This window comes from Zootermopsis nevadensis, unplaced genomic scaffold (assembly GCF_977971745.1).
Source record: "Zootermopsis nevadensis isolate Lab colony 2312 unplaced genomic scaffold, Znev_1.0 Znev_ptg000027l, whole genome shotgun sequence".
Lineage (NCBI taxonomy): Eukaryota > Metazoa > Arthropoda > Insecta > Blattodea > Termopsidae > Zootermopsis > Zootermopsis nevadensis.
The window spans coordinates 3866403-3890882 of NW_028259159.1; the positions used below are offsets into that span (position 1 = coordinate 3866403).

The 24480-nt window shown below is 37.4% G+C and overlaps 4 protein-coding genes across 6 annotated transcripts in view; 2 read left to right on the plus strand and 2 right to left on the minus strand.

Moving 5' to 3' along the window:
- Window positions 1-8579, plus strand: part of LOC110832744 (nucleoredoxin) — a 30305-nt gene extending 21726 nt beyond the window's left edge. Inside the window, exons 4-7 of the mRNA XM_022070021.2 lie at window positions 4939-5134; window positions 5763-5853; window positions 6648-6775; window positions 7135-8579. Of these exons, the coding sequence (XP_021925713.2) occupies window positions 4939-5134; window positions 5763-5853; window positions 6648-6775; window positions 7135-7365 (646 nt within the window). The 3' untranslated portion in view covers window positions 7366-8579. The remainder of the gene's footprint in view (window positions 1-4938; window positions 5135-5762; window positions 5854-6647; window positions 6776-7134) is intronic.
- On the minus strand, window positions 7991-16172 carry Cdc45 (cell division cycle protein 45). The gene is made up of 14 exons (XM_022070020.2): window positions 15974-16172; window positions 15446-15598; window positions 15135-15272; window positions 14935-15003; window positions 14394-14585; window positions 13435-13496; window positions 12941-13120; window positions 12599-12730; window positions 11396-11600; window positions 10299-10354; window positions 9961-10099; window positions 9419-9618; window positions 9161-9237; window positions 7991-9049 (listed from the first exon to the last, which is right to left on the minus strand). The coding sequence occupies exons 1-14, from the start codon at window positions 16022-16024 to the stop codon at window positions 8985-8987; spliced, it is 1719 nt and encodes a 572-aa protein (XP_021925712.2). The 5' UTR covers window positions 16025-16172; the 3' UTR covers window positions 7991-8984.
- A 149-nt stretch (window positions 16173-16321) lies between these two features.
- LOC110832748 (18S rRNA (guanine-N(7))-methyltransferase) lies at window positions 16322-19448 on the minus strand. 2 transcript variants are annotated; one of them, XM_022070029.2, is made up of 6 exons: window positions 19310-19448; window positions 18958-18995; window positions 18677-18852; window positions 18080-18273; window positions 17250-17482; window positions 16322-16534 (listed from the first exon to the last, which is right to left on the minus strand). In XM_022070029.2, exons 1-6 carry the CDS (start codon window positions 19403-19405, stop codon window positions 16390-16392), a joined length of 882 nt encoding a protein of 293 aa, XP_021925721.1. In that variant the 5' UTR covers window positions 19406-19448; the 3' UTR covers window positions 16322-16389. The 2 variants fall into 2 exon arrangements, with proteins under 2 accessions (XP_021925721.1, XP_021925722.1); XM_022070030.1 differs by lacking the exon at window positions 19310-19448 and adding an exon at window positions 19129-19303.
- A 3-nt stretch (window positions 19449-19451) lies between these two features.
- Vps37B (vacuolar protein sorting 37B) lies at window positions 19452-24061 on the plus strand. 2 transcript variants are annotated; one of them, XM_022070033.2, is made up of 4 exons: window positions 19452-19590; window positions 20509-20680; window positions 21940-22022; window positions 23514-24061. In XM_022070033.2, exons 1-4 carry the CDS (start codon window positions 19588-19590, stop codon window positions 23808-23810), a joined length of 555 nt encoding a protein of 184 aa, XP_021925725.1. In that variant the 5' UTR covers window positions 19452-19587; the 3' UTR covers window positions 23811-24061. The 2 variants fall into 2 exon arrangements, with proteins under 2 accessions (XP_021925725.1, XP_021925724.1); XM_022070032.2 differs by lacking the exon at window positions 19452-19590 and adding an exon at window positions 19744-19997.
- The last annotated feature ends 419 nt before the right edge of the window (window positions 24062-24480 follow it).

Genomic DNA, 24480 nt, shown 5'->3' on the forward strand with positions numbered 1-24480 from the left:
CGCGCCATCACCATTTATGTAATCGTCAACACTAAAACTTTCTAACCGGATCTTTTAATGAACAAAAAACAATTTCACGTGCCTTTAACTTGTAAGGATAACAGATCGCGGTTCCTCGTTGTATGAAGGGAAAGATAGTGGAAAACAAAGGGAGAACTGGATATCGCTGGCACATACGCCACTGTTGTGCATGAGCCAAGTAACAGTAAAGTAATGCTCGGGTGTGTGGGATGTGAGAGCGGAACGTTGCCATGGGAACAAAAGCCTCTGTTGCTCCAAGTTTAACAGTAAAAGTTGTTTTACCAACCTTCAATTTATCATCCTCCTATTCCCCCTATTCTCTGCTTCTTCTATGCTATTATGCCATCTCTCTCTCTGCTATCCCTTAAAATTTATCCGTACGCTTCAGGGCTTATCATTCATCTCACCCGTCCTTAATGTTCAACATAAAAAGAGGGAGACTGGAAGTAAAATTTAAGTCGCAGTGTAATGATATAAGACCAGTAAGCGAGAAAATTGGCTTCTGGAGTATAAATTAGTTTCACTGGGATTTATTTCTAACACGGAGGAAGTAGAGAGGAAAAGAATGATGGGAAGGATTGAAATGAAGACGGACGTCGAGCATCCGTCAGTTTGCGTAATTTAATAAGATCGTACAACGCTATCACGTTACATAAATGTGGTAAATTTAAAGTTGTCTCTTTTAAAAACTCGCCATGAAGATGTACGGGGAGTGGTACCCTCGAGGAAAGAACCCCCAGTAACCCAGTGGATAGGAGGCTGGGTGGTCATCAGAATAGGTCTGGAAGTGGTGATGGCGAGAGGAAGATTCTGTCCATGTCGGCATCTGAACTCAGGTCCTCCAGCTTGTAGTAAGTCTCTATTAAAATATACCGCCCATTTCATGTATCTGTCAACGTTTTCAAGCCATTTAATTTATGTCAATTTGCTGTCGTTCATTTAACAAAAAAAAACACATGACGGCACACCACAAAATTTCGCCTCACAAAATTAAACATTACCATAAACATGTGTCTACATATAAACCTTTGCCCTGTTCGAGTGCAGACATGTGAAAACAAGACATAACATACGTTGAACAGAACGATTATAAACCTGTATTTTTGTGTGTTTCGAATCCCTAATTACGAAAGACTAGACACCGGTTGTAGGGGATTGCTCGAGAGGCCAACCACTGCATTTTGTTGACTAGTCCGCCAAACCGACAACTTAACACTCCTAAGTGCTTAGAAATAGCCCCTGCTGTGAAAACTGCCGTGCTGAAGAAATAAATCAGCAAAATTCAAACAAAAACGCACTGTCCGACCCAATTAAAATACTTAATGTGGTAAATCTAAAGTTGTCTCTTTTAAAAACTCGCCATGAAGATGTACGGGGAGTGGTACCCTCGAGGAAAGAACCCCCAGTAACCCAGTGGATAGGAGGCTGGGTGGTCATCAGAATAGGTCTGGAAGTGGTGATGGCGAGAGGAAGATTCTGTCCATGTCGGCATCTGAACTCAGGTCCTCCAGCTTGTAGTAAGCTTTGCTTTGTTAACTAACAAATGTGACAGATGCCCACGGGAAGGGTTAGAAATTAATATGAAAAGAAGTAATAGCTACTACAGTTTTGCTTTGTAAGTGTAATCGGGCAAAAGAAGAAATAGTCCAGCACGTAGTGATACTAAGATATGACAATAACTGCTGGAAAAACACTCGTTAAAATTCAACGGGAAACAGTGTATAGTGAAGGTAAGGGAATGAGATGCAACGGGATTTAATCTAATTGTAAAGGTCATTTGGGAACACATCATATGTAATTTGAAAAGCATTAGGTCATTAACCTGTTTCGACACAACCTGCACAGGAAAACAGTGACGAACTAGCTCCTAGTATCCTGACGTCCTGACATGGTATGTCATTATTCTGACAGTGGTGTAATTTAGATAGTAATGGCTTATCCTATAAAATAATATGATACAAAACTATTAATGTCCTCATTTTATCTACTGTTGTCTGAAGAAAAAATGAACGCATTAGTTAATGTCCAACAGCTTAATAACTATCAATTATTCAAGGGAGATTTTACACTATAGAGCTATTAAGAGTCATTAAGCTGATACTACAAATGGCCGGATAAATGTTGTCGTAAGAAATTAGTACGGACGCAGTCAGCAAGCATCTGCTCTGCGCAAAGGCGAAATAACGACAACTAGACAGAAATGAAATTATTCGACGTTACCTTGGTGATGATTCTACTGCTGACTATTTTTGACGCTTACGGTGGTAAATTTGAGTGTCGTAAAGGTTTCTGTAGGAAGGAATGTGGCAGATACTGGAACGCGTGGTGTTATACTAGAGGTGTCAGCGCCGACGAGAAATATGTGGCGTGTACTAGAGATGATCAGTGTAATGGCGCGTGGAAATGTGGAAGTATTTGTGGCTGGTCAAGGATCCAAACACAATTCATAAACCAGGTGTGATTTATGCCTGCTTGACGTCGGATTTATCAGAACATGTGCGGGGTGGAAAAGTTTATTATTCCGTCAATCACTGTCTTCGGCAGTGTAATTAATGGTAGACACAAATTCCTCGTTTTACGTAAAGAAATTTTCTTTAAAGCTGTAAAAATTCTGTAAGCAGAAAAACTCTGAACTTCAATTTGAAGGAGATATTGTGACATAAATAAGAATGAAGTGGATATGTGTGTGTAACATATAATCATTATAATAAATACTAATTACTTTGTAATTAACAAAACTTATTATAACAATTACACCGTAAATACAAAGGAAAACCAGATCATTTAAATTTAAAAAAAAATGTACATAAAGCAGCATCATTCGATGACATCGTGCAAAGTCACTGATAGAATCTCATAGCTAAAGTTCCGAGGTTCGACTTTTATGAACTAAACGTTCATAAAACAAGACCTGGTGTACTGAAGTAACTAACATTATAATCACAGGAGCTTATTATATTGAAAGTAGCTGACAGCTTATAATTGTGACAAACAAAATAAACTATTTCCTTCATTTTCGTCGTTCGGAGACCCCGAAAAATTGTCAGCAATAAATAGCTACATTCTTACATTTAGAGACAACGCGTGTATTAATTGATTTTCATGTTGTTGATTCTGATCACTGCATACCAGCTACTACCGCTGCTTGTAGTTGATTTGCTCGCATAATATACCATACTTATTCGCATATTTCTTTACCTTTGTACCCAAATTAACTCTAAAGAACTGAGGAACTTCCTCTAACGCGTTTAACTCGATTGTGAACAGGCATTTATTTCTCCACGTCAGAATAAATTATGATACAGAATTACGAATATTAAATTGAACGCGATAAAGCAACAGACTGTCAGGAAATCCCGCGAGACTTGAGTTAGACTCGACGTTCTTGTGTATATTTCTTTTATTACAGACAAATCTTCCATGCAGTTAACATTAAAACAAGTTACTGCTGGCGAATATCGAACGAATCTTTCAAAGTTTTACGGCACGCGATTTTACACATTTATGTAACATGTCAAACACAAGAGAGAACCTCCAGAATTTTTCAGGTTCTCCAGGTACCCGTTTCCAGGCAAACATAGCACGACACTCAGTTCACTGACATCTCAGGAGAGGAAGCCTATCATCCCAGGGATTTTTATTTACTTACTACAATATTTTCAGTAATGGAAAAGGCTTTCTGTAAGTTCCGAAGATCTCTAACGCCATGCAGTTGAGCCCCTCGTGAGCTGTAATAATAGCTCAGCTAGATAAGAAATTTTCCCCCTTTTATGGAACCAGAAAGCTTAATACCGCATTTGCAATAACCGGCCACTAGACTCGATTCTAAGCCAGATTAATCCAGTCCATTGCCTCACACACTATTTGTGAGACATATTAAAATTATCGTCCCATGTATGCCTGTCTCCCAAGCGGTCTATTCCTTTCAGATTTTCGATTGATATTTTGTCTGCATTTTATCATACCTGCTACATAACCCCTACCATATCCTCCCTGATTTGTTTGCTATAGTAGCATTTGCCAAAGTGCGCTAATTACGTACGAAGATCCTCCGACCTCCTCTACTTCCTCTCTTTTATGCCGAAATATTTTCTGTAGCACTTTGTCCCCTAGCGAAGACCTAATAACCCGTCTTAGCCTACATTTCTGTGCACAGCAAACATAACTACTTGAAACACAATATTCTGTAAGGGAAAACACTAGTTTAGGAAACACGAATGTAAAGATTACAATTTAAAAATGAAACGATTTCAAAAACTGTATATTTTTGATTAAATTACAATTTAAAAATGCCTGCTACCACTCAGCTCATATTTTTTCTTCCTGTCTCCTACACAAAGAATGTAATAATTAAAATATCCAGACCTGTAACTGTATTTATTTTTTAATTCTAACTTGAAATTTCGTAGGACTTTAATTCCTACTGTTCATGCCTTAATCAAATCAAAGCTCGTGGTAATAGAATGGGTGCAAACGAGGAAATTATCAAAGGAGTATCAACTAGTTCTTGGGTTATTTAACGATGCTTTATTATCTATACAGGTTACAGCACTGGAGAATTGTAAAAAGAGGAGGCATAGCGTATTTACCTGGAGGTCCGCACAAGGACAACCAAGAAACGGAAAGCTTAATATCTGATAGCCGGTCTTCGAGGTGATATTTGAAACCAGAACCACCTTAACACGCACCAAGTGTGCTAACCACTGGACTGCGATTCTTGGTGTCTTACGTGAAGTGTAGACGGAAAGATAATATTAAAATTGATCACTGATTGCATTCAACTGACTCGGGATCGAGTCCAATTCATGGCTTTTGAGAACATGGTAGCTAATGCACCTATCTTTCGTTTCCACAGAAATAAGTCATTTACTGACAAGGTGAACGACTTTAAACTTTGTTGAGTTTCTGTTCACGTAGGAGCGAGGAGTCATTCACACTGTACCTGAGCACAATGCCGTGGTTAGCTGTGCCTTGGGAACAGGAAGACAGGCGTCGCGAACTGGCGGCTCTACTCGGCGTCCAGGGCATCCCGACGCTAGTTCTACTTGACGCCGACGGCAGCGTCATTACAGCGGACGGACGGGGCGAAGTGAATGAGGATCCACTAGGGGAGGTGAGTCACATGCAGAGCAATCGGTTTGTCAGAAGTGTTAATCGCTGACTGGCAGGTGTCTCAATGTCGATTTCAGAGTTGCCATGTTGTTTGTCCAGGGGATGATTGCGCTCGTAGATACTACACAGCCGATGTGTTAAATGCGAAATTTCTCGCGGAAAACACGTCTAATTCATACTATGTTTTTTTTTTCTAATTTGTAAAATCAATTCCATTTTGCACCCTCTTGCATCGAACGTTGTCAGCATCTCCCAGTTAAAAAAAATTCTGTCATTTCACTAATCCTTATTCTTATCTTCACGCCCTATTTATTGAAGATCCATTTTGAAGTTTCCAGTTTGGGCACTTCAACTACTCTTGGCAGTAGTTACCGTTACGTTAAGTAAGACAACCGAGTTCGATTTCGGTAGGGGCAAATATTTTACCCTCACCACCATGTCCATGGTCAATAGTCCCGTGCTTGAGAAGCTAATAACAGAAATAAATGTAGACCACAATAATACAAAGTAATGTGAAATTCCGAAGCAATCGGTTTGTTCCATAGGATGTATGTAACTGGCATTGTTCTTATATGTCATTGAAATTAATATAGACCCAAACCGAATATAAGACTGTCGTTTTTTTACAGAACTTTCCATGGCGACCAAAGCTCGTTAACATATTGACAGAGAGGTATGCTGGTAAACTGCACGACTACCCAGCAATCATCCTGTTTGTTGGTAAGAATGTGGTGTGATTACCAAGACAGCCATTCCAACCACATTTTGTGTACACTAATGTCTCTTTTTTGTCTTAATCTATTAATTTACAGAAACACGTTCATATAACAAAATGTTAATTTTATTCAATCATCTTAATTAAATTAACAGCTTACAAATTACGTGCTGTTAATATCACATCTAGGTAAGGCAAAGAAATGAAAAACAATTTAATTCACATGCTAACATGTTGCTCTCAATTATAAATGACACTTGTTCCTAATATCATTATTACTGTCGTCATCAATTTCTTACTCAGGAGAACATGATGTTTTCATTTGTGATGTATGCACATTATGACGTGCAGAATTTGTAAGAATGGTTATTATATATCTCCATAACAGATTTAAAATTTCTGGCTCCGTTTGTTATCGCCATCAGATCGAAAAGATAGGGCCACGAGGACCGAGCTACTCAGTGGCATCTTCAGTACTAGTATCCTTACACCGAATCCCAAGCCGGTTTCGTGTTTCTGTCCAAAATCCAACAGTGCTGAATTCTGAAACCCCAGCCAAGACGTGGATTTTCACGATCATCATGACGGCATCACACCGCGTACACAGAAAAAAAAGCAATCCCGGTGAAAAGTGCGCGAAATTGAATTGAACTGAAAAAAAATATTCCGTTGGCTTTAATTTTAGTAACTTTCACACTGCTCGATTACTCCCAACTTCACGGAATAAAACTTTTGAAATGTTTAGACATGGACTTTGGTTTGAGTAAAATAAATGGATGTGTAATTTTGCATTTACTAGAGGGAGAAGAAGGGGAGATGGAATTTGCAGAATCTGTTTTGCTGCCTGCCGCAGAGCAATTTGCCATGGTGACAGACAGCAATCGCCGGGATGAGGACCGACTGCTGCATTTCTTCGTGGGCTGTGATGTAAGTACAGAACGAGGTTGTGTGGCATTGACTGAAATGGAATGATGATTATGAATGTTGAGCGGATGTCCTCCAGCCAGCCAGTGGCACGTGTGACTGCAATCTGCAGAGGTTTCTTTTTTTGAGTGGTGTGTAGGTGGTAGAGCCTGGTTTGCGATTCTATGAAACCAAGTCCGTTGGAGGTGGTGTGTGGCAAAAATGTAAAATGAGGAGCAAGCATATGGATAAACTAATTCTTTAAAATCCAATGGCAGCTATAGCATGTACTGCATTAATAATTTGTAATTTAAAACTCATAATTCAATTATGAGAAACAAGCTACAAAAAATGTGAATCATATTCTTTATGGCTGTTTGCAGTGTGAGACGAGTGACCTGCTACGAGAATTTGTGGGTCTGGACGACGCGGTGCCGTTACTGACGGCCATCGACATCCCAGGAGGGCAGCTGAGTGTCATGGAAGACGGCGCTGAGATCACAGAGCACAGTGTTACCACCTTTGTGACAAGGTTCCTAGATGGAAACCTCCCATCATCGGACATAACCGCAAACAACATTCACATGGCAGCAGGGGCCATGAGCATGATCTAAACGCGTCAAAAGGGAATCTAGGCACATTCAATGAATATACACAAAAGCACACAACCCAAAGATGATGATGAACAAAGGCAGAGGTTCTCAGCCACAGGTTTCAAATCAGTATGAGATCATAAAACATTACAGAAACTAACAATTGGCATCAAATTTGTAGTTGTAATTAATTTTCCACACAGAAGAAATTAAAAAGTCCCACTTGCTGCGAAGTTTATTATTCATGTCAATATCTTGTTTTTAATTACAACAGTTTCAATTTCTTAACAGGCTTAAAGAGTTGACACTGAGCTTTGGCTTACATTTCGAAATGTTTTCAGACACGTGAGCCAAAGAATGAATATTTTTAATCTATTTAACTTTTAAAAGATCACTCCAATGCCTGATTTTTATTTAAAAACTATTTTTATCATATTTCTGCAATAATCTGCAGTATTCATCGTTAAAGAGGCAAATATATTTAATTTTAATTCATAAAGATGTCCAGCGATTCTATGAATACAAAATCAGAGCGGTCCCATATTGCTTGATCCATTACATTGCTCCTGAGCCGTGTCAATACGGGTCGATCAAAATGCCCATCTCGGGACGTTCTTCATCTGCAATGTGTTATTACTCACTCCCAAACTGTTTCTATTTGTCAGTTTTATTTGAAATGGTACACATAAAACAAAAAATTACATGACTGAAAAGCACGCTTTAAAATTCTATTATGATTTGGTGTATCAATGAACACGCTTTCACATAGACATGGTCGATAAATACACTAATGACATTACTAATAATATAAACAGTCCAAGTAATTATGATGATGATACATTTGAATTGAGAAAGTCAATTAAAATAGTTAAAAACATCCAATCAAAAACAGGGCTACTTTCTACAGCACAGTTCAGATTTGTACGTGCAGTCGATGTTAACGCAGGAGCATTGGCGCACAGTCAACTGTCTTTCATACAACACAAATCTTAATTTTTCTCCATTCAACTTTTTATTGTCATTTATCCCTCGGTCCCTAGCCCCTACTGACAAAGTGGACTCAACCTCTGAATAAAGCGTCGAGACACAGAACCTTCGACATTACCAACAAAAATGGCTTTGTTGCTCTGTAGAACACGTAGAGACTTTGCATGTAGCGCAGTGATTATGCAATGTTTATGCTGTTCAATTTCTAATGTTTTAACATATCAATAAAGTAAAAGCAATACCTCGTATATTCTTACATAACTTTGACACACAAACATACAGTATGGCTTCATTCCATATTTTAAAAGAACAAAATATCTCTGATGATAATTATGAATCCTATTACCCCTTCTGCCATATAGTATTTATTTTTTTCCATACCACATCTTTTCAGTACTACATGGAAAGCAAAGTTTCCAGAAACATCTCTAAACATGAACAGAAACGCATGCTCATGTCATTATCCATAGTTAAGGTTGAGTTCTTTCCATTGGTTCAGTTTCACCGCCATTCAAAAACTGGCAGAAAGTACTGTCTCTGCGCATTCCACGCTATCTTTAGTGGAATTAAAAGTGTGCTGTTAAAATAACACAAGTTGTAATGGAAAACAAAAACCGTGATATGTAGCAGGAATCACTAAATTATTATTCATCCTAACTCAGCAGAGTCGTCAAAGCATCGAAAAATCTTGTCCTGTCTTCAGTCTTAAGTTCAACAACTGTAAAGAAAAGCATTAAAATGAGTTTAAAACACAACCCAGATGCCCTCTATAGGCAAGGGAATGATAACGTTTCAAAGCAGGAAAGGTGAAACACGAATCAGTACTCACTGGAACTATCGAAGTAGTCTGGTAGCATTCTGGCGCTGGTTTTCTCTGCTGCACGTTCAAAGGCTCTGCCGAAGAAACTACAACAAAATCAGATACTACATACAAATGGATGGGGAGGGGAGAACAATATTCCAAGACAAAACAGTCATTCATGTCTTAAGTGAGACAAAAGAATGTTTGGCGATTCAAAGAATTTTTAAGAAGTTGCTATCGATGGAAAGATAATTTTCCATGGTACTACAAACAGCTTGAACTTACTTCTTTGGTGAGTCCTCACAAGTAGGAGGAATTCCAACGATTAGACAGGTGCCCTTGTCCAAATCATGCGGTGCTGATGCAATCAGGGGCAGGCTAGACGCTTTGCGATTCCGTGAGCTCGCCACATGTGCTTTTAGAGCGAAGTGAGCCAGAAGGGTGATGCAATGAGGGCGAGAGAACATCTTTGCATCTAATGTGCCCTATAAAAAATAAAACACCAGTAAATTGCTTCATATTCAACCACATGAACAAAACTTACACCAGAGTTGAAGATCATTAAGGCTGTCACTTTCAATATTGATGTAACAGGAATTTCATCGAAATTCTTATGCTGTTTCAGCACTGATTTGGGATTGAAGTCCAAAATTATATTTAAGGCCACAATGTTTGGGTACCGAGATGGAATACCACATGCAAAAACTACAAGCATCACACTTCATACCTTATGGAAACTTAACAATAACATACTGTCAGAAATCCAGAAACAAGCAACAGGAACTAATTACAGTCCACCAGCAAAGCACGATAGTGGCGAATCATACCTCTTGTAATACCAAGTAAACAAATGGACCAGCTGAAATAACTTGATGCATGTCTAGTGCAGCTTGTACTTGCTTGAAGATACACATCAGCATTCGTTTTGCTTTCTGAATTCCATCTTCCAACAAATCTTTCTTCTGTCTAAACAAACAAAACATAGAGCACAGCTCGAGTGAAATAAAATGAGATACTAAAAAAAGAAATTAAAACATAAAACAAACTTTGTTTTTGTATTCCAGCCACAAAACCAGCCGATTATAACGTGATTTAAACAAGCGAAATGTAATAACATGTATTTTGCAAACAACAGAACATCACAGATTGATCTGTTGATACATACCTGGACAAACAGTCCAAAGCATCTACGAAGCAATCGCCTGGTGATTTACCCCTTCCCTGACAGAAACAAACTTCATAAGTGGTAATCTAATACACCAAACACTCGAATATACAGTGGAACCTCGATATGACGTGGGTTTCGGGGGACAGGTTCAGTACCCGCATTAAATGTGAAATTGACATTTATCTAATTTTGGAATCCAATATTAAGTATATTTATCCAGTGACTAAAATATACAAAATGTAAGGCACATTTCAAACTTATGTTTCACCAATGCTACCGACACAGACCACTCTAAATTACTTAATATTTATGCCTCCTTACAAAAATAGTCACATAATGTAGTTTGTTGGAACTGATGTCTGCGATATTTTCGGACTACAGACTTTACCCTCTGTACCCACACTCTACAGCAAGGAATGTTGCAATACGGTCTTAAAATGTAACAAAACCTTTCAAATGTAACCTAGAAATTTGTATGACGTAAAAGACATGTAATCGTGTTGGGGGACATGATCACAGCCGCAGTATATCAGAGTCGGTAGTATAATAAGGCACGGTTTATAGAGGTTTCACTGTTTTTTAAAGTGATGGGTGAGAAGAAAAAGAAAACACAAAATCGATTATTATATTACAACTGTCGTATCCTGTACAAATTAAATGTATCCAGGCGGAGAGGAAATGAGAACACTTCATTATTTTTAATTTTTGTATGTGTTCTACCTGTCAGAAGTTCTAATTCTCCCATCTTCATTTAACTTGCATAATACACAATCATCAACATTTGCCTTATTTTGCAGTTTTCCTTTGCACACTAAACAAGTAATTTCTACTGTATACTATCAAATGTTGATAAACTGAAACTAAATTAATGAAAATTTAAAAGTAATCTTATTCCACATCAACCTCCCAAATACAAACATGTGATGAATAATTTCTTTATTACAAAATTCAAATTAACAACTCAAAAATGCAGTTTAATCTTGCACTTACATTCATACTTTGCATTGGGATCAGTGTAAGAAACGTGCTACTAAGGTGAGAAGGGGGTGGGGGGACAACAACAACAACAACAACAGAACACAAATGCAACTTACTGTGAATTCCAGAGTGGCAAGCATAGCATACACCACATCAGCAGCACAATAGCGACTACGGAAGCCATACTGCAAAGTGAACGACGCAATAACGATGTCATGCAACTGGTACTTATCTGCAAGCTTGGCTATCATCGAGTGAAACTCTTGACGAAGCACTAGGTCCATTGCGTTGAACTTCTGCCTGCTCTGAACAAGAGGCAATCTACAAAGGATAAAATATGTTTTGCAGTAATATTTGAAGTACATCCTCACATAATTTCTCTGCATATTACTGTATCTAACAAATAATTTGAAAATGCTTAAAATGTAAATATTGAAGAATAATATCACACAAAAGAGAATCAGAGGCAGATGGGACCGATTCAGGACCATGTCCAATGGTATTACTTGGTATCAGCAGTTGAGAAACTCTGGGTTGTTACGTTACCACAGAGTAAGTTACGTAGTGTTCTCTGCTGTCACTGTAGTTCCTTTTTCTGCTTGTGTTCCTCTTTATTACCTAATCTCATTTTACACCAACAACAGACTCTGTCTTTAAATTATATTATTTTTTGTACCAACCAGATACAAAAATATCAACATCTATAATTCAATATAAAGTAACCAACCACAGACCACATACTCATATACAAGAAGCAAAGAATAATGCAAACAGCTGACATATGTAATGCTGAGACATATCAAAATATCATGTACCTGACTCAGATTTTCAAGATACCTCAACTGACACTCAGATTTCAAATTTCATCCAATAAGAATAAGGTTAAGTACAGGGCCTATCTCAATATAAGAATTTACAACATTAAAACTCTTTGCATATTTAACATAGTTCTATAAAGGTGAAAGGAAAAGTTTTCTCTGGCACTTATTAAACTCCATGCCATAAACAACTATGGGCTCTCAGCAGTAGATGGAGGTGAGTGATCAATCAAACATCCCTGGTATCCAACGGACAGCAGGACGAAGGGTGGATACAGATACAGAAGTGATCAGTTTCACACACCACTCACTTTACCCAAAGGGAAAAGAACCCAGTACCGACTCGGCTGGATAGGCAACACAGCTTATCTGGATAGAGTAGCTGAGAGAATAAATCTCTCGCCCCTACCAGGAGTCAAACGACAATCATCCAGCCTACAACCTACTCACTATACTGACCTGTGCCCAAACATAATGTTCAGAAATATAAATTTATCTCACCCCATCTCAGCAAGCAACTCATGAAGTTTATTCTCTCCACGAAGAGTCCAGAGTTTTAACTTCACAGCCGAGTACATCGAGTGCCGAAGGCTTGCTTCCACTGTCCAATGACGATAAAGTGCTAAATTCAGGCTGTCATTATGTTAAGGGGCTACATAAAATATTCAAATATCAATGTGTGTTCTAACATCTAACACTGAAACATTCCAGTAATGATAAAAAACTATAACACAGGAAAATAATTTTACTATATTCTGGTAGTACTTTTATGTGGACAGTTTCCTTTTTAAACACAATAGTGCATATCCCAACATATATAATGCACTGTATTTTAAAGGATACTCCTTGTCATACGTAATCTTCAGTGCAGTCTTATGATGGGTGGAGTTCTCGTCATACAACACCTCACCTTGGTAACCAAGACGAGCGACGTGACCCTGCAAATTCCCTGTCTCCAGAACATACTGATAATTTTCCACTTTACCCAACAATATTTGCTCTGTAACAGCCACAATTGCCCACCTGAAACACATGTGTATATACATTTTAAAATCAACAATCACATATCATCTGAAGTTTCTCAATAAGTTTTGGAACCCTTTACTACAACATAATTAAAAATATGCTGCAGTTTAGGGAAAAAGTTATGCATTTGAAAATCTTAGCTTCATCTATTTCTAAACTTTGAAATTTTCTTATTTCATAAACTATCCTGAAAATCGAGTTTCACATATTTAATGTATTTATTATTAATATCTCCTGACAGATTAAACTCTAAAATTTAATATTTATAATGGACAAAAACCAGAGTATTGTATTTTAATTATCACGCTTACCACAACAGGTCCATGTTGTCCTTTGACAGCTTCCATGCAAGTTCAAATATTATCACAGCACTCTGGAAAAAAAATGAAACCATGATGGCAAAAACAGCAGACAGTTGATGTGAACAGCTGTTGTCTCGGAAAAGAGTCAACTTGGATTCCTTGCTTCCCATGTAAACATCTTACCACACATGCTACCCCAGAAAGAGGAGCACAAAGCAATGTACTGCAGCTGAGAACAAAGGCTAACATGACTGCATGCACTGATTTAATACTATTCAATATCCTCTATGTGAACAAGGGAAGCAATACAATAATTTATCACAGACATATGGCGTTGAAAAGGTAAGGGATACAATAGCCTTAACACCACATCATGGAGTACTATAAATTATGGCACTAGAAGAAAGTTTGTGATTAGCTCCACACTCCTGTTGTTTTGACCCCCAGAGGTAGTACAGACATGGTGGCAAAAAAATATCTTGTAGGATTTGCGTTTTTCACAGCAGAGGTCATACAACTGGGTTTGTAGGAAGGGCAGGGATTTTTAGCTCTGCCACGATGTCAAGACTGGCTCAGAGGCCTACTCATGCTGCTAGTCTGTGAAATCAATTGTGTGAGTTGTTTCCACCACACTGAACACTCACTTTTGTCCGGTGGCAATATTAGGAATGCATGAAATGTTACCTTTGCACTCTGTACATGCTTTCACATCTCAGTGTTTAAGCGCAAGGGTAACTTACTTCCCTTCGTCAATATTTCTCTGATTTGTCTGAGTTCAGTAACAGGTTAACTTAGTTTAATTTAATTTACATTTTGGAAAGCATAAATAAATTACAATTTCTGACTGAAACTCAGCACTGGATGCATGCTAAAGAGTTTCAAGTACATGGCCACTGCAACGTTGTAAAGTTCTTCCACCACGTTTGCTAGGATATGAGACCTTAAATTCTACCATGATTCTAACTCACCGAATGACCATAATAACTGAACTGAGTGTAGTTAAACATAAGTCGGTCTCTCTTCTCCTCCCACAGACGTCGTTCCCGTCTCCTAAGCACTGCTTCTTCACCCAGACGTCGTCGTTTTGCCTGTCGTGACTCTTCTGCTCCGTCCTCATCACCTGAGCCATCATCTGAACAATTTTGATCATCCTCTTCTGACTGAAGGAAAAAATGTTGAACGAAGACATTTTTCATATAATAAATCATTCAATAGACTACAAGACCCACAAGACTCCTGTATGAAACATTCAGTTATAATAAATGTAAAAACTATCCTCATAAAACTGTCAAGATTCAGGCAATATAACTAGGAAATATTAGTGATCAACTAACGTGTTTGTGTTAATAAAAAAAATATAATAATGTCAATAAGTAAAATCATTTACTGCAAATTTTATACATTCTGCTAAGGGGATGTCTCTCTTTTCACCTTTCTAGTCCTCAAAAAACTCATACCAGGTAATTCACCATTGCAAACAAGAGTCCAAATGCATGATATATACATCACCTCATCCTGGAAAATTTCTTCAAATTCTGGAATACCTTCATCATCTTCTGCCTTAGACAGCAATCTTATCTGGAAAAAAATTAAAAATAACTTGTGCTAGGGCAATGAACAAAGTGCAAAATGAGTCTCAAACACCAAATTACATAATTAAAAACCATTAAACTTAGCCCAAATGAAAAGAGTCATAGCATTCACCTCACCTGTCCATTATTATAAATATTGCATACATCAGTTGGTTTGTGACTGTCAATAACAAAGAACACGACATCCTCTTCAGGCTGAAGTGAATCAACAATGTCTATGGTGCCACCACAGTTCACAAGCACAACATACTTTATCTGTATAAATAACAACACAATAACAATGTAAATTTCAATGCTACTGTTTCACATTATTTTCTAATAGAAGTTGTTAATAAAGATTAGCAAATCTGTATTGACTTTCAGTAAATTTTGTGAAAATAAAATGGTTAACTTTTTTGTGTACAAAATCAAGACAGCAAGTACTTTACCTCTTCACAGTTTTCTTCATAGGCATTCTGAAGATCGGTTATCCCTTGCACAGGAACCAATGTGTAGATAATACTGTCACATCGAAATAGGTACTGAAGAATTTTGCATGTGCATATTGCATCAATGTCATAATTCACTAGTAGAAGTATCCTCTGGAAAAAAGCAGTTGAAGAAGCAGATGCAAGTCATACAGAGAGACATAACGAATGCAATCTGTGTTGGGCCATTCGGCGACTGGATTTTGTGGTCCAGGGTAGGGACCAGTGGAGGACTTTGGTTAATTCGGTGATGATCCTTCGGGTCCCTAATCCAACTAATTAGTTAGTTATAAGGACATTCAGAAAATAGTTACTTCTTTAATATTAGTCTTTATAAGATAAGATGACCAAATTCAATTCTAAGAAATGAGCAGCTTGATATCAAGGTTGTATATTTACATTTAATATACCTTAACAGAATTCGAAAATACAACTTAAGTTTAGTTAAACTTATAATTTAAAGTGTAAAAAAATCATAAAATAAGTTACCTTTCCAATTAACACGTTATAAAAGTCTTTCTTTAAATCCTCTATATACATAATTCGTCAGTTACACTTCATACTTTCAAAATCTGTAAAGCTCATTACCCGCCATATTACTGCTACGACAGGAAAGCCAACACGACAAAAATAATTAAATACAAAACAGACACATAGGCGACATCTTTACGCAGCAGCAATTATTACTTACACAAAGTACATGTAAATCATAAAAGATGTCGCTAACTGCTACTAATAATCAGCTCAATAGTACGAAATTATCGAAAAATCGAAATATATATTACATACTATCCTATGAATAATCGATATTACTATCGAATAAACATTCTAAATAAATAGGCAATATAAAATATGTTTTAATAATACATTACAAAAACATAACAAAAATGATTTGACACTGAGAATCAGAATCGCCCACTTCTCTTGCGACCAGAATACTTTGTATCATGTCTGGTTGGTTTGCCTTGCCGACGACGACGTTCCTTCTTCTCAAGAATCCATTCTCTGCTCTTCTTCAGTGGCTTACCCCTCATCTTTTTGAGTTGTTCTCTGGAAGTATATAGAGGTTGCATATTACTGAAATACATTTTATGCCTTAAAATATACTTTACACACATTCAATAGATGTCTGCATTTATTCTGCTCATCAATAATGGTATCCAACATTTGCCAGTAGCACATTACTTCTACATATAGTACAAATGGGGTATAAAAATAGTTCTTATGCTGTAAGTAATTCATATGTATTATACAAAATTTTTATTTTAAAATTAAGACAAGGTCAGTACATGGTAAGGTAAAGTCCTTGGTGCTTAACTAAGCACCATGCCAAACAGACATAGAAGCAGTGGAGGCATTACGAGGTGAGTGGTCAGCTTCATGCTGTAGGTGCCTTATGCCTAAGGAAAGAACTTTAGTATCCATTGGATAGGAGGCTTGGGCCCCACAGACAGTCTGAATGTTGTGGTGCCCTATCAGGAATCAAACTCCAGACAAAGTAACAAATAACAGATTTTAAGGATGAATGAAAACAGAATTCCAAAGGAGGTTTCAGGTCAAGTAAAATGTCCAAGAGGCAGGCCAGGATCAAAATGGGAACAACAGGTAAAGAATTATATCACACAGAGGAAAAGAAAGCCATGGGAAAATACTGAGAAGGAGTTGTGGGAAGACAGAGAGAGATGGACAGGCTTGGTTCTCAGAAGATCCACTTAAAGAGAAAACGTCTTAGGAAGAAAAAAGAAAATATTTAAAGAGATTACACCTTTTGCTAGTGTATGAAATTCCTTCCTTCTCTTCACTTTCTCCCATTGGTTTTGGAAGTGGTGCAGCTCCACCAGACATAAGGACCAAAAAAAATTTTTTTGCTTTCGTACTGTTGGGATAGTCAACAACAACACCTCCAAAGAATCCAGCTCTCATGGCCTGTGAAGTCACAAGTTCCATTTGGTCACTATTCTCCGGATAGAACTGGAACACAGCTCTTGCTGTACGATTCTGCAATGGAAGTGTATTGACTTTGTTTTATGTTCCATTACTAATAAACAATCATTGTTATTCTAAGTAAAATAGAAACATCAAATAACAAACAGGATCTAACACTGTTCTACTAACTCTAATGAGCAGAAGTCTTTAGAAGCAAACAGCTGCTCAGCTAACCAAGACATTCCTTGCCTACCGTGAAACCAGGTGGTTCATTACTGCATTTGCAAGAAGTGATACTATTGTACTACAGCTTTAGAATTAATAACTTGCAAACAGAGTGAAGATGGAAGACAAAGGTAAATGACAAGTAATAACACAGATAACAAAAATCAAATATATCTCAATAATTTTCAAAGCTTCTGCCTTAATTTGACACAATAAAATAACAGCAGAAGCCTTAAAAAATTAAGTGTGTTACTTTGCGAATTTGAATATAATGCTTCTATATTCATGAAAAATTCTCAATTTCAGAACCTTGGTTTAAAGGTGTACAGAATCTATGGCTGTATGTAGTAAAAAGATACTAGATTTGCAGTACTCTATAAGATTTACTACATCATAATCAGAATTGGAGCCAGAGAAAAAAAAATAAAGAAAGAAAGAAATTACCATGCAAGCATAGAGTGAACTGAAAAATGTGTACAAGCGCTTGGCAGGATGATGACTAGATTTGTCTGCATTACATAACCACTGGAGGGCACTGATGCTCACAGCGCCATCAAAAGCACCAGCTCGAAAAGGTAGACCCTGTCCAAGGTCTCCCAGCAACAGGTCACCCTCTACATCCCGCTCTAGAGCAACATCTGTAATAGAATACCTCATCCTGTATCAATAAAATCATTAATTTATATAGCTGCATGTTTCCAATCAGAAGCCTACATAATTGGCCAAGGTATCCTAAGCACAAATTTAATATAATGTCAATGTATTATGTTTAAAAGCAATTTCAGTGAATTTTGCCCATGTTCATCACAGATAACATAACTTGTGTGAAGATGGCTGTCTTCTCAAATGTGGCACCATGTAGTCTGGTATTTATTGACTGATGATAAGAGGCAGTAAGCAATTCTAAAATGATAGTCAATATCTACCACACTATATGGTACAGTATCCCAGAAGATAACCAGCTTAATCTAATTTCTGTACAAACTTAAAATTCATACCTCACAGGAAACATTATTTGACAATAACGTAAGTGCAACTCACCCAACATTGCAGAAGAAATATCAATTCCCACCCATGTGTGCCCTTGATCTTCCAATACACTTCCACTAAGCCCAGAGCCACAGCCAAGATCCAAAAGGAAATGAGGCTCATCTGACAAAGCGAGTAACTCAACAGCCCGCTCAGACATCTGAACCTGAATATCTATCATACGAGAACTAGTAACACAGGGAAAGAATAAATATATTAAAAAATCTCAAACTCTAGTAAAAGTGGGTGTACAACACAAGAGTAGAATAAGTACATTATAAAATTATACTTACTTTTGAGAGTATTTCCTTGCTTCACATTCACTATAAAACTGCAAAGACAGTATAAAGGTACAATTAATAACTAACAGCATAAATCTTGTAAATACTAGAATCTATTCAATACAATACATGTGAATGTCAGACTTAACCTCGCAAGAGAAATACTATTTACATCGTACTAACCACTTCTGGTGGAGCCTGATATTCTGGTCTCGCCATTCTTAGATATTAGTACACTCTCAACTAAACGTTAAATATATATTAATGGAAATAAAAACACAAATGAATACCATACACCTTAATTAACAAATCCTAACACAGATTTTAATAAATGTGACAGAGCGCGTTCATTTAATTTATTTACTTGTGACTTAAAATAAGCATGAGCACATCTTCTTTCACCACGGAACACCGGAGACCACGGTTTATACTTAGTAATGTGTGACCATGGGTATAACATAATTTATTCATCGCCCTGATGATAGAGGCAGCATGAACTTCTGAAACGTTGGTAAACATCTACCAGACCACACTGAAAAACAACCCAGAAGACAGCAATCTTCATCATATATTACAAATGTCCCCAGATTAAATATTTGATCATATTTCACAGATATCAGCAAAGTAGGCATCAACGAAGTAATGGTAAGAGGTGTTTAAGTGTTTTCAGGAGGTGATATTGCAAGGTTAGAAAGATCACAAACAAGAATTTTATCTGAAATTTATTTGTGTTCAAACAACCTTCGGTCTTAATGTTTTATTATACGTTTGTTAATCTATGACATAGAAAACATCTCAGCACTACCAACATAACTGTTAACTGGCTTGATGTACATGAAATTTTGGTTTCACATTGTTTTGTAAGTGGATAACAGTTCGTGCATTTTTACAACAGAGAAGTACGTTATAAATAAAGAATGTACAGTAATTACCAAAAGGAACCTGATTATCCAGCTGCCCTGGGATTATTGTCACACTTGAATCTTGAAGAATTGACGGAACTGTTAAATAATGACAGTAAATTTGATGATATGATGAAAGATGTGAAGCAAGTAAGTTTTTGATCCTGACGGTATTTTATATAGGCTTGAAAGAAGTGTTGATGAATAACATGGTTTACTGAACGTTTTGTGTGCAGTAGGTTATGATATCTGCTAATGCAGAGAATGTTAAAATGTTTTCTAACTGCGGACTGGACGACCGTGGTTCGATCCCCGCAGGGGCAGAGGATTTTTCCTCTAGCCTCTGCGTTCAGACTGGCTCTGGGGCCCACCCAACCTCCTAGACAGTGGATACTGGGGGTAAAGGGCGGGCTGGGGCATGATACTGATCACTCACATCTATCTAGTGCGGAGGTTAAGAGCGAGTTAGAGCTATACTTCCTCTTTCCCCAAGCATCTACTTGTTACAGCTTTTTTTAATATTTTACATCCAAAATGCAGGCACATAGTTATTTATGTAACCACGTGATATTTGTTTGTGTCCCTTGTTAGTTTCTCTTTTATTTAGAAAACAGTAATGTAATTGTATGACAAATTATAAATTTTGTTTCATTGTTTACAGATTAAGGATTTTGAAGCTGAAAAGGAGATGTTGATGGCAAGAAACAGATCACTTGCTGAGTTCAATCTGTCAAAGGAACCACAGCTGGCTAAAGGAAAACAGTGTCTTCAAGTATTAAGTGAAACTGGAGCAACATTGTGCCAGAGAATAGAAAACAAAGTGTCACTCCATAGTAAGTTTATTATAACATTAGAATGAGATAAGGACTTGCCTTACACAGTCCGTATACATGTTCTGTGTATCATGGGCAAACTCAAATCTCATAACTTATATTTAATCAGCAGTGTTTGTTGCTAGAAGGACATAACAAGCTTCTATTTGTAGGAAAATGGTACCATAAGTCACTTTGTTATGACTATCTAGTGAATATAGCTGCTACCTGTAATTGTTACTCCCAGAACAGTTCAGGTCCTGATTTATATCTTGAAAGACCATTATCATATTCCATTTGATACTGCATAACTTTGTATTTGATATGCTGTTACAAGGAAGCAAGCATAACCAGCAGTCATGATGTAGTAGCACTTGTTCTTATAATGACAAGGTTATGGGTTTGAATTCCTACTTATTATTATTCTCCTAACACCTTTCTTTGGAAATGTTATTAATATAATGTAACGTGTTGCCGTGAGTGCAGCAGACTCGCGCTGGAGGGTAGGGGCCGCTTGACCTCCAGGCTGCCTGGTCTGCATCTTTAGATGCTATATGAACTCCTATGGGCATTGTTGTGTTTCATTACTGCCGCCAACAATCGGCTTTCGAGACCATTGGCATTGTTGTGTAGCTAAGAGACAGTTTAGTTATCTATTTATTGACATTGTTGTGTTTGTTTACTGCCGTTGACAATCGGCTTTCGAGAGTGTGGAAAGAGCCGAGGTGTGAGTCGCATGTAGGAGAAGTGAGTTGCAAGCGATAAGCGGAGAGTGCGAAGAGAGCTGTGAATCACTTGTAAGAGAAGTGAGTGGAGCCAACGAGAGGTCTGGTGTGGTGCTGAGTAAGGACAGGTTGGCTACATGTGAGAGCACTGGATTCGTGGACCGTGGCGGCCGAGGAGCCAGCATGTGTCCAGTGGAGTGCTACGGGCCGATGTGTTTGCGAATGTGAAGAGCGCCGAGCTCGGGGGACCAGATAGACTCGAAGGACAGTGCGAGAGTATGTGTGTGTGTACAGAGAACAGAGACTTGAAGTGTGTTGTTGTTGTTGTAGAGAGTTGCCTGTCAGTATAGACTTCTGTAACTGATTTAATTTAACGTGAATAAATCGGGTTGACAATCAAGGTTGCAATACCATCCCACGTTACAGTAATAAATTAACAATTTACAGCACATACATTCCACATTAGCTTTCTGAATTATTATGTGTATTGGGAATGTTTTATTTAGAGTTTTGTTGTATAGTGCAATATATTGAAATATGATTTTATTCTCACAGAACAACAGTCTAGTGACACGACAGCAGAAACAACGCTTGCATTGTTACAGACTGCAGCAGCAGAATCAGAAGAAGAATCAGAAGTAAGTTTTCAAGTAAGACATTTTTGGTTTCCTGCCTATTTGGTTAGGAAGAATTAAGAGACGACATGATCATCTCCAAAAGTATTTGAAGAAATCAGCTACACTAATGAAAGCTGCTATGAAAGTCATATGAATGTATTAATCTCATCAGATTTTATAAAGCCCTTCCTTGAACACCAAAGTAATTCACTGAAATTTTCTGATGTAGGAGTGACACTAGGTACTAATCAGTGTAGGTAAAATATGAAACATTTATTGAAGTTTTTCTGAATGAGATGAAAATTAGAGATACAGTAGGGCACCGCATATACGGCAGGTTAGGGACCAAACCCCTGCCGAAAAGCGAAAATCGCCGGAAAGCGGATCTTTGCCTTTTTTCAATTGCAAATGCATATCAAAACCTAATAAGATGTTTACACTATCATATAGTAAGTGCACAATAGCACTAGGCCTAAGAAAACAATATGAAGGTAAAATGAATATCAGTAGTAGCTGTAAACAGACTGAATCAGCAATGAGAAAATGGCGCCGGATGCACTTCTCTGACTCAGCTGTTGAGCGCGTGGGGCATATGCACGCAATTGAAAAGCGCTGTATTAGCGGATCGCAGAAAAGCGGGGCCCTGCTCTATAATAAATAACATAAATTTGTCAGTCATACTTGGTTTTTCTTTGTATGTGGTCCAACATGTGGGTGTCAGACGTTCTTTTGCTGCTGCTAAAGTAATGTCACTATTGGTACTGACAGTAGTAACAGCATTCACTATTGCAACAACCATTTGTATCTAGTTTGGAACTACTTTCTGCATCTAATTCCTTATTTCATGTGATCATCACTTGTCACTCAGGGAAGGAAGACTGTAGGAAGAAACTGTTTATTTTCCATATTATGCTCTTGCCTACCGTCTCATGTAAAATACAGTAGAATTATGGTAATCTGGGCCATGTTAGTCCTAGATTTGTTGGTATAACATGGTCATGCTCACTCAGTTGACTACAATATCTGGCACTGTCATCCTGAAATAATTATTTGTTTATGCCATAAAAGTGTTTTGATTCAATCATAAAGATTGGGAAACAAACTATCTTTCATCTGACAGTATTTATCAGTTATTTCCATAATCCGAATTACTGCATGATTCAGACCTCCTTCCCCCTTTATGGCCTACATTAGCAATTCATCATACTGAAAAGAGGCTAAGCTGCAAAGCAAGATACCCACTGCTGACAATAATTAATGCAATTTTTAAATTCTGATATGGATCACTTACATTATTGTAGTGATGGGTACTCAACAGCAATGCTTTTAGACCCAATAATGTATCTGTTGTCATCATGCTGTTAAGTTTTATGAATTTCTTTAGAATTCTTAGGCTGGTAACTAGAAATTAAAAAAAATACTATTCCTTTTAATCTAATGGTATTGCATAAGATACTTATATCCTGATTTATGTGCTAAATAATTAAGTTTTCTTTGATCCTATTGTTTCAGGCCATTGCAGAAAAATTCCTAGAGGGAAATTTGGAAATTGACAGTTTTCTTGAACAGTTTACTGCCAGAAGAAAATTGACACACTTACGACGTGTAAAAGCAGATAAAATGGCAGAAATACTAACAAGACAACATAATGCTCCACGTCAGAATTCTGTGTCATCACCAGCACAAGGACACACACATCATGCTGCTTCTAGTTATATACCATTACCACCTGTTACAGGGTCAGTACCATATCCTACTACTGGAATGTACATGCCAATACCAGGCCCTTATGGTCCCAATGTTTTCTGAAGCCCTATTATTACTGATTGGATTGTGCTACAAAGCATAAGTAAAGGAGTTGTTTGTTAGGTTACATACATAATGATTCTTTTTACACAACTTCTATGTACATTTATATAAATACATGTATACTGTAATATATATACATATTTCTAACAGAATTTGCAAGAGCAGTATATAATATTTCTGCTGTTCCAACAAATTTATCTGGTGTATTTTCTTCACAGTGTAATATTAAAGTAAACAATTATTTTACAACATTCCTGTTTAATTTTATACAGCAGAAGTACAGTCTTTCAACAATATGAGTAACAAAGCAGCAAACAGTTTACATTTTTCTGTAAGAACATTGTGAGGCCCTGTAAGTTTTATAATATGTAAAGTATAGATGCATACTCTCTTATTGTTACTAAGTTCTCTTGGCATTTTAATTTAGTGTGTACATAAACTGTTTGAACTGTATTGATATGGCTGATGTAAAAATTGCTTTGGTAGTCATATTGTAACTATGAGTGGTGTAATCAGTGTCTATCCATCCTCTACACCAGGGGTCGTCAACCTTTTTATACCTACCGCCCACTTTTGTATCTTTGTTGATGGTAAAATTTCCTTACCGCCCACCGGTGCCGCACGTACTGCCCACCACCATGAAAGAGGTACAGCTCGAAGACTGAGTGAT

Coding starts and splice junctions, on each gene's coding strand:
- Vps37B (XM_022070032.2), top strand. CDS start 19,863: ATGTACAGTAATTACCAAAAGGAACCTGATTATCCAGCTGCCCTGGGA. Junction 20,681..21,939: donor AAACAAAGTGTCACTCCATA/GTAAGTTTATTA, acceptor TTATTCTCACAG/AACAACAGTCTAGTGACACG. Junction 22,023..23,513: donor AATCAGAAGAAGAATCAGAA/GTAAGTTTTCAA, acceptor CTATTGTTTCAG/GCCATTGCAGAAAAATTCCT.
- LOC110832748 (XM_022070029.2), bottom strand. CDS start 19,405: ATGTTATACCCATGGTCACACATTACTAAGTATAAACCGTGGTCTCCG. Junction 18,853..18,957: donor GCAAGGAAATACTCTCAAAA/GTAAGTATAATT, acceptor CTGTGTTACTAG/TTCTCGTATGATAGATATTC. Junction 16,535..17,249: donor ATTTCATACACTAGCAAAAG/GTGTAATCTCTT, acceptor ATATACTTCCAG/AGAACAACTCAAAAAGATGA.
- Cdc45 (XM_022070020.2), bottom strand. CDS start 16,024: ATGTATATAGAGGATTTAAAGAAAGACTTTTATAACGTGTTAATTGGA. Junction 15,599..15,973: donor ATAACGTGTTAATTGGAAAG/GTAACTTATTTT, acceptor GCTTTTTTCCAG/AGGATACTTCTACTAGTGAA. Junction 13,121..13,434: donor GACAACATGGACCTGTTGTG/GTAAGCGTGATA, acceptor CATGTGTTTCAG/GTGGGCAATTGTGGCTGTTA.